This window comes from Poromitra crassiceps (genome assembly GCF_964638095.1).
Source record: "Poromitra crassiceps genome assembly, chromosome: 13".
In the NCBI taxonomy this organism is placed as follows: domain Eukaryota; kingdom Metazoa; phylum Chordata; class Actinopteri; order Beryciformes; family Melamphaidae; genus Poromitra; species Poromitra crassiceps.
In genome coordinates this window covers 19,300,362-19,314,986 of record NC_139644.1, presented here as the reverse complement: position 1 = coordinate 19,314,986, position 14,625 = coordinate 19,300,362, and the positions used below count along the sequence as shown (strand labels likewise).

The following is a 14,625-nucleotide window of genomic DNA, read 5'->3' as shown; positions in this document are numbered from 1 at the left end:
CGAGAGGCTTTATCGCTTGTCGGCACGGTAACGGTAACCTGAACCTTTGCCTCCGCTCCGAGAGGCACAACAAAACGCTAAACCAATTACAACGCCGCTTTATCGTCGCCACGGCGACCACCGGCGTTTTAGCAGGGTCAGGCCGGGTGTACCAACAGCTTAGTGCGTTTGTGTCAACTCCGACCACTCGACAGCAACCCAAACAGCCAGCCGGGCTGCACTTACAGCACAACATGTGCAGAAACCACAGATAAAGACACATAGAAAGACGTGGACACACACACACACACACACACACGCACACACGCACACACACGCGCGGCTTTCCATCTTTTAAACAGCGTGAATCTGCTACACGAGTACAGTACACGGTCTGTTATGCATAGCATACACAGATCCTGCACATACATACAGTGTTTGAATTAACCTCACACCACACTCTTGCTTGTAAACTAACCCTCTTCATCATGGCCTGTGCTTTCTTTATTTTCATTCTTCCCTTTTCTTTCAGAGGGATGGTACGCCCCGTTGCCAGCAGAATTACTCAATCCATCCAATATGAATCAATCACCTGCCAAGAACTTTTTGGAAAGTGCCTGTCCCTTGTAAATGGTTTCCCGAGCGAGTTCCCAGATGGTTCTGTGAGAGAAACCATCTGGCGGCGTCAGGTTAGCGGACATGTGCTTTAAAAGAAGAAGAAGAAGAAGAAGAAGAGGAAGAAGAAGAAGACAAAAGTGAAGAAGGTGAAGAAGAAGATGACAATGAAGATAAAGAATCCATCTGGCTACACTCCAATCTATTGGTTTTAATCCGGACTACTCAACATCCTATGAGGTTGCTACGGGCGGGCTTTAGGTGTGACGCCAGTGAGAAGCAAGCCCGTGATAGACGGTGATGGTTCATCCAATCATCTGCCAAGGGCTTTTTTGAAAATGCCTGTCCCTTGTAAATGGTTTCCTGAGCGAGTTCCCAGATGGTTCTGTGAGAGAAACCATCTGGCAGCGTCAGGTTAGCGGCCATGTGCTTTAAAAGAAGAAGCAGACAAAGAAAGAAGCTGAAGAAGAAGACGACGGTGAAGATAAAGAAGAAGAAGAAGAAAGTGAAACCACACCAACTAGGGGTGTCACAATATATCGTCCCACGAAATTTCGCGATAGTAAAACGTCACGATATGTATCGTTGAGATTAAATCTCATGTCGTGAAAAAAAAAAAAAAAAAAAAAAAAAAAATTTCAAAAATAGACAAAGAAACGTCTTTGTTTGTTGAAGTTCAATGTGTGGAAAGTAGTTCAGTTGAACAAGTCTCTGAAGAGACACATGAGAAGTTATACAGGAGAGAAACCATTCAATTGAGTTTCTGGCAAAACTGTTTACTTGACAGGAAAAATTGAAGATGCATAAAAAATAGACTAAGAAAAGTCTTGTTGTTTGAGTTTGAAGAAAAACTGAAGATGCATAATGAGAATTTATACTGCTGAGAAACCTTTTAGTTCAAAGTAAATCTAAGTGACGGTGTAACTCATTCTATTTCAAGATAAGCCTTATCTCCAATCTCATGTTTTTTCTAGTTGTTATTGTAATAACAATTTCCCACAACAGCATGTTTTGTATTTGTGCATTTCAAATAAAATACTACTTTTCCAGTCATATATTGTCATTATTCAAGTTTAAAAAAATATTGTTAAAATCGTATCGTATCGTATCGTTATCGTGAACCCAGTATCGTGATACGTATCGTATCGTGAACTGAGTGTATCGTGACACCCCTAACACCAACACAATAACACTGGAAGTCACAACATGGAAGAACCCGTTGGGGCTTCCATAAGGGAGCATCTATCTCTACCAATGCGATCATGGAAATACCCAGAATACCTTGCGGCCTGAAGGCCGAGCTCTCGTCGGAATGACGGGGAACAGAGGAATCGCCATGACAACGCTTCAAACATGTTTCATTGCATTTTTATTTTTGCTTTAAGGATGTGTTGGTTGTTACGGTTATGGTTAGGCAAGAACAACTTGCTTAAGGTTAACATTAGGGTTTTCTTATTTAACCACGACCAAACCCTAATATTAACCAAACTGTTTTCCTTGCCTAAGCCTAATAACCAATCTTTGGTTCCAAATATGTTTTACTTGCCTAACCCTAACAACCAACATCCTTAAAAGAAAAAGAAAAATGCAATGAAACATGAGAGAGTTGTATAGAGACGTGTGTGGGAACGCCCACAAAATGTTATACAGCGGGCGCGCTGCGCGAGTGGGGTAAAACCGCCCAAATATCTCAATGGGCTGACTCACCAAAGGACTGTGCTGCGGGTCTTAACTACAGGTTTGGGGATTCTAGAGCAGAACACAAGACGTCTGCTCAGATGTGCGTTTACTGCGCTGGGTAAAAATCTCCGATCGTGTCTGCCTGGGCTGGGCTAGCAGCTAAATTCTAACTTTGCTGAATGGATAGAACGGGGGATTTACCCCACCCTGACCACGCCCCCAGCCAGGCTGAGCCAGCTAACCCAGCGTCTATGATGAGACATCGCCTCAACCTATGGCGATTCATTCCTACGGGAGCTCGGCTGCAAGGTATTCTGGGTATTTCCGTTGTAATGCTCCGCCAAGGGAGGAAGACGAGCTTGCGGCCGGCTCCTGTAGTTACAGTGTGAGGATGCTCCTCTATTCACACAGCAGTCCTCTATTAGACTGTTTCTTTATGAGCTCGTTTGTCTCTGCAGAGGAGTGTTAACCCATCTATCTGTTTCCTCTGGATCGTATGGGGACGCAGCCCACTGCCCCCCCCTTCCTCCCCCCATGATGAAGACGCCCACTTAAACAGCAATTAAGATGCATTTCCTGGCTCTGTGCTTTATAATTTCCCCATTCGAGCCCTGCGCAGGCATCAATATTCCGCTGACATGACGACTAAATCACAGAAGTTCAATCTCGCCACTGCCTATCAGATGAACACAACCAACTGTGGGACGAAGAAGGCGCTTTCGCTCTCTCTCACACGTACGCACGTGTATGCGCGCGCGCGCACGCGCACGCGCGCACACACACACACACACACACAGAAACACACACACAGTCAGATTTTATATGGAGACATTATGAAGAGCAATGATGCACGTATGTAATACTGAAACACGCACACACTCACAGCCGTAAAGACTTACTTCTACTGAATGCATCATTGACGCCAATAACAGTCAATTAGGCTAAACATGATTTTCTACACGTTCCAGAGAGCTAAATTAAAAAATATTATATATTTTTTAATTAAACTTTTAATGGGATCTGAAAATCTATTTAAGGGAATTTAAAGGCCTAAATAAAGAGCCAAAGCTGGCAAAATCATCCTATTTCCAAATGAACAGTGAACACAGCTAAAGATTTAAAAAAAGGACAATAGGAAATTAAATGGTAAGTGACATGAAATACAATTGTTTAAAGTCCCACAAAACCAAACATAAATTTAGTGTTTTGAGTTTGTCACACCACAGGAAAATTTGTTATTAACCACCCAGTCGAATTTGAACTGAATTGAATGTCGCCAAGTACTGTGCAAGCATGCTGCAGCCAGTCTACAGCATGCTTGCAAATAGCCAATCAGAGTCGAGCATGCAGCATAACACGGCATGCCCAAACCCGTATATGGACGCGGCTCCGCTGAGTCCGCTCGCTCAGTGATTTCCATATTGTGTCAGATCTCTCCCGGAGACCCATAAATGTCGTAAAGATTATCGAAAATAGCTCACCAACAGATGCAAAAACATGAGCATATATGTGCATATATGTGTTTAATGTACATACAAAGAACTGCCGTGATCAGACTTTTGAAACAGGCATTAAAAAAAATGAATTTGCCCCTCCTTGGAGCTCAAGGTCGCTTCCCGACCCGCTTCCTCAACTCTCAACTGCAGGCCTAAATTGAGGGGAAGAGGGGGGGGGGAGCCCAAGGTCTGGAACCCAAGAGCGAGTCACAGTCCCTGGACTGGCAAATGCTGAATGACACAGGGCATGTGCGAGTATTGTCTCAGGCTGGGGAGGGGGGGGTGGCATTTTGTAATTCTCAGGTTTGACAGAAAAGAGAAAACTGAGTTTCTTTATGATTGATTGATTTTTATGACGGGATAAGGTTGTAACATAATGAGCCGTAAGTACCGCCCACTTCAACTTCAAAATATTTAGGATTTGGGTTGAAACTAATGTCTACAATTTTTTGATGCTTACAATTAGGCACATACAGTAAGACAATAAACTGGATAGTTGGAAAGTTTAGGTATAATTTACTTGCCAGGGTCTTTAAGTAAAGCAGATACGATGGGTGGGTGGGGGGGGGGGTGGTATGTCTGTATTAATCTAAGAGTGGGATTGCAGTGCAAAGAAACCAGCCAGTGCATGATAAAGAAAAGACTTCCAGTATTCAAGACATCAGAATACTTTTTAAGGTCTTAAATATTTTTGCCAAATTATTTTAAGTCTTTTCTCAGACTTTCTAAAAGGGCCCGCGGTTATGCAGCGGCGGTTCCAGAGTCTTCTTCCTGCCTTCAGTACATGTAGACACACTCCGATGTGCTGAAAGGTGAGCGCTCGCTGACGCAACGCAGAGAAAGATGAACATTTAGAGATTCCCCCGCCACCGAGAGAACAGAGGCAGCCAAAAGGCACGGCGACGTCGAGCGCTCCCACTCACCTTCTTACTCTCTTCCATCTCATGCTCAAACATGGCACTGAACACCGGCGACCGAGCTGAGAGAGAGAGACAGAGAGAGAGACAGAGAGAAAAGGGAGAGAGAGAGCTGTTATTGTCTGAAGTGTTTAAGGTCTGTGATATCTGATAACAGCCTGCCACAGGGTCAGAGGAGAGGGAGGTGGGTGATTGACAGCGGTGACAGCAGAGAGGGCATCATGTGAACAAAGCCCAGCTCCTTGACAGACTGATGAAGACCTCTCCTCAGTGTTTGTCCAATATCAGTGCTGATAGCCTGACTAGACTATGTCATATGAAGTACCCTTTGAAACTATCCTGCTCCTGTTTGCCACACGTATACGCCGTCATGCGATACGTCTGCATGGTTAAAATAATCGTAACATCCCGTCTTTGCCTTTCTGTTGAAGGAATATAGTGAGTTTTGGGGAGATGTGTGGTGCGGTAGATGATCTGCTCTGGTGCTCCCTGCTAACACTTTAGCATACTACTGTACACCATGATGAAGATAGTAGGTGACTAGCATACTGATATTTTAGTCATTCGTTTTTTCCATGACCTGTAGATTTATAAATAAATACTAGCACGCAGTGCACAATACTATTTCCAGTGTGTGTGTGCATACAGTATGTATATATATATATATACATACATACACACTGTATGCTGTACGCAGTCTCGTTCACTGCCTATGAAAAAATAATGTACCGTATATCAAATTATGTAAATTTATCACACTTCTGTTGTCACGTGCATTCACTGTTGTACAATACTGTAATTAAATAATCCCCACATGCCGTCTCTGTGGGTCTGCTGAAGGCAACAACACAGTGTGTCTCTCTCTTATTATCCCACAGGACAGTGGTTAGTTTGGGCCCAAGCTGAGGTTCAGCCTCATGGCCAGTTCCTTTGCTCATGATGGAGATGGTTGATGGTGGAGGGGAAAAGTGTAGGATTAGACAGATACTTCGGTTTGTCATTATATTGATTTGCTGATATATTGGGCTGCTATTAGGCAAAGTGCCAATATCTCCATCCAGTTATTTCGAATATGTCAGCTGTGTTATTGGCCTTTTAGTAAAAAATTGCATATCAGCCCGTCAGTGTCATTCGCCTCCAATGTGACAGATATGATGCAGTTTGTTTGATTTCATGTTTATTGTGTAAATATACTGGATGTCTTTGGGACATAACCTGAATTGACTCTAATGTGACATGTTGATCAGATTCCACACAGGTATGCGTTAATCTATTCTTCTTCTTCTTGTTATTGTAACTAGAAATAGAGAGCGCTCCTGTCTAGCCTACGGTAACGTGCCTCGTCCTCATCCGTCTCTCGTTGGTTCCCCCCCCCCCCGACATACGCATCGCCCTCCTTCCCGTTCTCCTCCTCAGCGCTCATTTCTACCATCCCTCGCACATCACAAATTTGATTTGATTTGAAACCTTTATTTATTTCTCAAAAGTTGAGCTAGTGTGCGCCGCGGATCCCTGTCCAATTATAGGATGGTGAGATTATAATTACCCTGGTTTAAAGGAGTTAACGATATTTCAAAGACTTTTCCACCCTGACAAGAATCGATTTATGAGGGAAACACTGAATATTTTGGGGCTGAATTTCTTCATGAAAATGGTCAAATATGAGGATACTGAGCATCAGAACAAAATATCAGCTATTGGCAACTTAAACAGGAAACATCTTCTATCTGTGTCAGCCTTCAAACACCCATGTGTGCTGAACCTCATAGCATAAGGCGAGGCTGGAGGGTAATCCTTTCAGGCTGAAAACATCCCAGTCGGATCCTCCTCTTCACCCTGACCGGCTCCCTCAGGGATGTTCGTCAGGAGGTCTGAACTCTGTGACCTCCTCTCTGTCTTCTTCTTACTTTGTTTACTACTAAATATGTACTTCATTTTTAGATCAACAAAATGTTCTGTGCATCTTGGCACAATGAATAAGCAAGCTCACACTCACAAACAGAAGAAAGTCAAACTGAGATATCGAAATGCAAAGTTTCCATTTCATATGATATCTGACCAATAACATGAAGGTCTCTGCACTTATGATGTGGTAACTCAAAATATGTTTTGCACTTTTGCACATGTCACTTTATTGGTCAAAGGCAGAAAATAACATGGAAACTTTGATTTTAGACAAAAACTTTGTGAGTGTGAGCGACCCTTAAATCTAGGAAAGTACATCAGCCATTTATTTTTTATTTTTTCAAACACAGCTGACTTGGCACCTGTGTTGTGTGATGTTTTTAATACATATTTACTAGGGGTGTCACGATACACTCAGTTCACGATACGATACGTATCACGATACTGGGTTCACGATAACGATACGATACGATACTATTTTAACAATATTTTTTTAAACTTGAATAATGACAATATATGACTGGAAAAGTAGTATTTTATTTGAAATGCACAAATACAAAACATGCTGTTGTGGGAAATTGTTATTACAATAACAACTAGAAAAAACATGAGATTGGAGATAAGGCTTATCTTGAAATAGAATGAGTTACACCGTCACTTAGATTTACTTTGAACTAAAAGGTTTCTCAGCAGTATAAATTCTCATTATGCATCTTCAGTTTTTCTTCAAACTCAAACAACAAGACTTTTCTTAGTCTATTTTTTATGCATCTTCAGTTTTTCCTGTCAAGTAAACAGTTTTGCCAGAAACTCAATTGAATGGTTTCTCTCCTGTATAACTTCTCATGTGTCTCTTCAGAGACTTGTTCAACTGAACTACTTTCCACACATTGAACTTCAACAAACAAAGACGTTTCTTTGTCTACTTTTGGGAAAAAAAAAAAAAAAAAAAGAAAAAAAAAATTCCACGATATGAGATTTCATCTCAACGATACATATCGTGACGTTTTACTATCGCGAAATTTCGTGGGACGATATATTGTGACACCCCTAATATTTACCCAATATTTTCCCAAATCAATGGAAAGAAGCCTTGGTCAAAGCTGTCTCTTTCTGTTCCATGTGCAATAGCAGTTCCATGGCCAGCTTTCGAGCTGACTCCTGTCAAACTTCATTAGCCAGTTGTGTTGGCAAAGTGTTTGAAGGGGTCCTGAGGGATGCTCTTCTGGAGAACACAAATTCCAAAATTGCCCCATCACAACATGGTTTTATGGGTAATAAATCAACTGTCACTGCTCTGACTCAGATCCTGCAATGCTGGCATGAAGCACTCAATAGCCAGCGCAAAATGGACATTCATGCTGTTTTTGTTGATTTCTCCTGTGCTTTTGACACAATAACGCTCTGCCAGTGCCAATTGCTTCAGACACTGGTTGACATGGCTGTCAGACCTCCCCTTTGGCTCATTGTTAGAAGCTAGCTGAGTGACAGGGCACAAAGGGTGCAGTGGGGTTCCTGTGTGTCTGATCCCTGTGCAATAGCAGTCGGTGTCCCCCAGGGGAGCCATTATGCCCCATTGCTCGTTGTCATTTGGATCAACAGCCTGGATTCACGTCTGTCTCTTTCTGTTATCCCTGTGAAATATGCCGACGACCTGAGTTTCGAGCGGAAATGCATGGAGCTCAGACCATGGGTATGGTAATCAGTGCCAGGAGAGAGGACAACATCCCCTCTCCACCGCCTCCAACTTTCTTGACAAAACATCAGTAGAGTCTCCACTCAGAACTGAGAGTTCTGGTATTGTGGTTATCACTATAGCCACAATAGCAGGACTGAGAGTTCTGCTAGAACTGACAGTTCTGCTATTGTGGCTATCACTTTGGGTTCCTCGGCTTACTTGTTATATCACTTTTCTGTTACACCCCCCATAAAAAGGTGATTTGGGACCTCTGATCTCTGAAATCAGGATAAGTCAGTGACCTGACCTGAAAATGATCATGAAAACCAAATGTTCTTGTCTTCCTTTAGCTCCATGAAATTAAAGTAGTTGGAATACAAAATACATGTTGTTTCATCTAATTGGGGAGACCGGGATAATCATAGTTCTTTTGGATAGTGTAACTTCAATCAGATATTAAAGTGGGTGATAACATGAAAATAACAGATTGGTAACGACAATATCTGTCTGATTATTAAGAGGAAAATGGTATATATTTAACAAGTAATGATACCTTAGTGCATTTATATCACTTTGTGTCATTTACACGTTCCATCCTTGTAATTCAATTGGTTGGTGCAGCTTTTATTCTAGTGACATGTAAATTAGGATTGACTTCCCTAATTCAATTTCAGTTTCATTTATTCAAGTTTGACAAGGCAGGGTACCCCCACAGCCCCACTATATGCTGCCCACCTGTGGAGTCGCTAGAGAGAAGGCAGCATGCTGAGATTCACAGTAACTTATTATAATGCTTAAAGCTCCAAGAAGCTGCAGAGCAAGCCCAAAGGTTGCTATACCAGCTGCTCTGCTGTAATATCAAATCATACAGTATATATAGATGTATGTGTAGTATTATCTGGTTCTACAAAAGGTATTATTTCAGCCTTAACCAACCTTGGCCTGAACTGAGTTCCATCAGGTTTTTCTCTAGATTCTAGACTCTAATGTTGAACCATTGGCGTGCCAGCCTGTATGCAAATGTCTGATCATTGTGGAATGTCTTTTGTGTTTGTGTGTGTGTGTGTGTGTGTGTGTGTGTGTGTGTGTGTGTGTGTGTGTGTGTGTGTGTGTGTGTGTGTGTGTGCGCGTGCGTGTGTTGTTTTTTTTGCTGCGAACAGCAGCTCTATAGGTTGCACTGTTGGTTGGTTGGTTGGTCCACAAAAAGTGCACCACCCTTTGGCGGCCACAACAGTTTTTACCCTAGGAGACTCAAATTTGGCATCGAGGTCAAGTGTGTGTGTGTGTGTGTGTGTGTGTGTGTGTGTGTAAAGGTGTGTGTGTTTGTGTTCATGCCAATTGGCTAAAAGGGGCGGTGGGGGGTGGGGACAAAGGCAGAGTAGGGTGGGCTGCCCCTGCCACCCTGCATTTTGCGAAATCACACTTGTTTTATTCATTGTTTTCTTCTTCTTTGTATTGTATTGTGCTATGGACCTCAAGCTGTGTCCTTAATGTAGTCTGAATTCAAAAGAATTGACCAGCATGAAACCACAGTTCTTAGAACCATGAAATTAAGAACATAAACCACAAAATAAATATGCAATTTAAATGGGTCATTTAAAAACAATTTAAGAGCATGAGGAATGAAGGAGAGTTCATGTCTTTTGGTTCTGCTCGTGGGCACTACGCATTCCCTGTGCCGATGAAGCGAGTGAGTGGGTGTTGAGGCTGCATGCAGGGGGGGAGGATCTATCCTTCAGTATGTTGGTGAGGGTACGCAGAGTGGCCTCATCTCGCCTTTCATTCAAAGATGGAAGAGAAGAAGGCAGAATGCCAATGATCCTGCAGCATCACTTTTGTACCCAGTCCAGCTCCACAGAGGCCTTTTGTCAGTCCGCCCCACACTGGGCTGGCAGACTCCAGGATTGGACGAATGAATCTCAGGTATATTTGTTTTAGAACGTCACATGGAAGACCAGCTCTTTTGGCAACACTGAGGTCATGGATCCTTGGCCGTGTCTTTGAGAGCATCCCATGACAAATCAGATATCTAAACTCCGGGCAGTTTAAAGGTGGAGACTCTGCTGATGTGTTGTCCAAAAATTGTTGGAGGCAGTGGATAGGGGATGTTGTCCTCTCTCCTGACACTGATTACCATACCAATGGTCTTAGCTCCATTCATTGCCAGTGAAAACTCAGGTCATCAGCATATTGTATTTCACAGGGATAACAGAAAGAAGCAGATGTGAACATTTGAGGAGTTTGCCACCTCACCCAAAATGATGTGAAGAAGATTGGCACCAAAATCATCTCTGCGTCTCAGATAGCTCTATCCAGTACTGTGCACTCTCAGGATCGCTCTTCTCGCAAGACTCGGATCGGTAGGCCTACATTACCACATCGCTATGCATCCTGCAAACAGCTGTGTTTAAAAAAGAAAAATATTTAAAATAAGTAGCGTCTCTCTTTTACTCGCTTCCAAAACAACTGTACACGCTAGCCAAGATCTTTACGGCATGAAGCGGTGGTGCTCATGGGAAATGCAGTCTTCATTCCAGAAAAACACTACGCTTTTGTCCTAAAATCAATACAAAATGAGAATTTCTTGTAGTTGCTTTTTAAAGTGAACAATGGACCTTCCTAAGAAGTCGTTGTATTCCTTTAATAAAAAAATGATCTTATGCTGAAAGGCTGAAACAAGTTTAAAAATATTCGAAATATTTGCACTGAAACCACTGAAACCACATTGACCAACTACTGAATATGTAGGTCGGACCTTACACTTTAACTTATGGACAAATCTACAATGGGCCCGGTTGGTGCAGCTCAATACTGGTGAGCTCATACTGCAGCAACAGAGGGAGGAGGAGGCAACAGAGATAGATAGAGAGGGACAGAGAGAGAGAGATGGAAGAGAAAAATGGGGGAAGACAGAAGGAAAAGAGAAAGGGCAAGAGAATGAGAGAGTCAGTAGAAGACAGAGAGGGAGAGAGAGGATGATAGAGACGAGTAAAGAGATAGAATCATGAGATAGAGAAATGGAGAGGGAGAAAGAAAGACAGAGGCAGGAAAAGAGAGGAAGACTCAGAAACAGGAAGAGAGAGAGAGAGAAAGAGACAGAGACAGGTTTAAAGCTCATACAGCCAATGAGGAGCCAATTTGAGTTGCTCTCCCTCCTTCGTTTGATCCCATCCCTGCCCGTCTCCACGGCGATTAACGGCGAGGAGGGGGGAATAACGAGGACGAGGGCCGACGCCTGGACCAGGTAGAGCAGAGAGAGAGAGAGGCAGGTAGAGCAGAGAGAGAGAGAGGCAGGTAGAGCAGAGAGAGAGAGAGGCAGGTAGAGCAGAGAGAGAGAGAGAGAGAGAGAGAGAGGCAGCTACAGGAGAGAGTGGCAGATAGAGCAGAGAGAGAGAGAGGCAGGTAGAGCAGAGAGAGAGAGAGAGAGAGAGAGGCAGCTACAGGAGAGAGAGGCAGATAGAGCAGAGAGAGAGAGAGGCAGCTACAGGAGAGAGGATGGAGGGGAGAAAGAGCCAGAGAGATGCGGAGAGGGGAAGACCCCAATCCACAGCAGCACATAATTAAAATGGCTCCTCACACACACATCTCAACAAATCCAATAATGAACAGCCTCTCCTTGCCTCCTCAGAGACCCGCGCTTCGCCCGTTTCCTCAAAGTTTTCACCGTCTGATTCTGCCTGTCATCAAAGTGCCAATATCTCCAACATGTTGTTCGGAATATGTCACTTGTGTCCATTGCAAATCATGTGTGTAAATAACAGTGAAGTTATATAATGTACCTGCTATTTTGTGTGGATATTCAATATATTTACATTTGACCCTTTTCATACAGGTACACAACAATTCAAAGAAATTACAAGTTCTCAGCTATTTTATTCTTGAAAGTCTCTGAAACAGCATTTAGACTATGTGACACTAAAGCTGTTCATTCAAACCCAGGATAATCATATTGAAGAATTATACAAATATGTAATGTTACAACAATTCGGAGGTGGACAACACTGACTGACGCATACAGTATGTGATTTTTAGTGAAAGTATTTTTGTGAAATTGTATTTGAGGCTGTGTACAACTGCAACTTGTCATTGAGGTTAATGCAAAGTGTGAAAACTTGACTGGGTGGCTTTGATTGAGTCAGTGGACAGAGTGCATGTGGGCAGAAAACAGGTCCATCAAGGTACAGTAAAGGAGATAGGAGGTTTACATTGGAACCCTCTTTCTGCTGCTTGGTCAAATTAAAGAAAGGACAGAGAACCTCTGGTAGCGGAGTGTACAAGGCTAATGCAGCTATAGGTAACGCTAATTAACAGTATTTCATCTGTGATGATTATTATTAACAATTAACAAAAAGCCTGGCGTGCGTGCGCGCGTGTGTGTGTGTGTGTGTGTGTGTGTGTGTGCGTGCGTGTGGTTCATGTCATTGGGGAATAACCGTCAGAACAACTTGATGGTTGAAACAACAACTGAACTTGGAAGCCTTCACATGTTCAAACTTGTTTGAAGCCATCAAGGTGTTGCAGTTGAAGCTGTCTGTAGACTTTGGTTGCTCATGATCAGATTTTTTCAACTTAAAGTGATAAGACGGAAGATTTCAGTTTTATTGGCTCTGACAACACCAATGGCCATGAGCAGTAATTGCAGATGAGATCCACACAGTGGCGCATACAGTATGTGACGTAAAGGGTTTTTTCTTCTTCTTCTTAGTATATTCAAGTTGACCAGTGGGGGCGGTAATGCAACGCTTGGACGTCAACTGCACACACGTCTCAAAAGAAGAAGAAGTTGCTCAGCAGACCCCACTGGAGATTGCTATGACACGTGGGCGGCTGGGCGGTGTGTGTTAGCCTGGGTAAACCCAGCCGCCACGTGACCTGCTCTCAGACCTGCTCTCAGTCACTATCAAGCAGGGTAAGCCTGAGAGCAGAGGCCTGTACTACGAAGCTAGTTTAATGCCTTATCCGAGTAAGTTTGAGTTTAAACCTGGTTTAGCCGTACTACAAAGCAAGTTAACTTTCAATCACCATGGCAACTGACGCTGCAAAGCTAACCTGGTCGCGACCAGGTTAGCTTCAGAGGATAAGATCAAAATCCATGACAGACCCATATAATCGGCTCTCTGGAGTCACTCACCGTTCATATAAGATCGCCATATGAAAAATAGATTGCAGTCAACTGAGAATATAACAAGAAAAACATTTGTGGCTCTGTAGGCTACATAATTAAATTAAGCCTACTTACCACTTTATGTCTTAACAGCTCAACGATGCGTGGAGAAATATGATCACTATTAATCACCGCGGTGCATATCATGAATGGACCCTCAAATGGAGTGAGGGTGATATTCTCCTACATGCCAGAAAAGCCTATACATATAATATAGATATGGGATAAATATGGATAGCCCCAGCAGTTTTCTCTTTTATAGTAGGCTATTAGGCTTTATACTAGGCTATTTTATATATGAATTATTCGATCAGTGCAACCACACACATGAGTGATAGAGATCATTATTCATTGAGCATGCGTTTCTAAATCTATGGTCTAAATAGGCTTACAGATTGTGGAAATGTATAGACTGAGATTACACATTTACATGTGTTTCTGCTGCCTGTATCAATGCAGCTGTATCAATCGCTGATCAAAGTAAATCAAATGACTGATGTGAATACAAGCTGCTGCCTTAGACAGCCCTTCAGCAGACTATCCAACGCGGATTTTCATTCTGACATTAAATCGCGGATACATTAAATATCCGCTAAAACTCTGATCATGCACTGCGCTTCATTGAGGAAATGGGTGTGGAAATGGGTGTGGGCGTGGATAAACTCAGCTGTTCATATTGTGATTGGCTAGCGCACCTCTTTCGCGTGGACGCGCGCCTGTGCACGAGCGAAAAACGTGCGCGTGCACAGGCAGATCCCAGGTCCACTTACCTAGTAAAAAACCAGCGTCGTAGTATCAGTTAACTAGATAGCTTTGATCCTGTTCAGTCAAACCAGATCAAAGGGACTTATCGCGGATCTGTTAAACTAGTTTCGTAGTACAGGGCTCAGGTCACTGGGGGCTGGGTTTACCCAGGCTAGGTGTGTGTGTGGGGGGCGACATTTGAGGTGTCAAAAGGGAACAAAAGGCTCGCTCCTGGCCAATCCTGGCGCTTGACTGCTGCGTAGGCGGGCGCAGGGTGTGTTCTGCCCAAATCTCCAGTGGGATCATGACAATGCGGAAACAGCAGCAACTTGCTCTGACTCCGCCCACCCTCTCTGGCGGGTGCTGGGTGAGGTGAAACCCATCAAGAACTCTGCGCCGCTTGTGGTATCTTTTTGTTTTTTTGTTTGGGGGGCGGGGAAAGTGTCA

General features: G+C 43.2%; 1 protein-coding gene across 1 annotated transcript in view; it reads right to left on the bottom strand.

Moving 5' to 3' along the window:
• spop (speckle type BTB/POZ protein) overlaps positions 1–14,625 on the bottom strand; it is a gene marked incomplete at its 3' end in the record, with an annotated part of 58,348 nt that overhangs the window by 5,177 nt on the left and 38,546 nt on the right. The window contains exon 6 of the mRNA XM_083649197.1: positions 4,694–4,749. Coding sequence (XP_083505323.1) covers positions 4,694–4,749 — 56 coding nt within the window. The remainder of the gene's footprint in view (positions 1–4,693; positions 4,750–14,625) is intronic.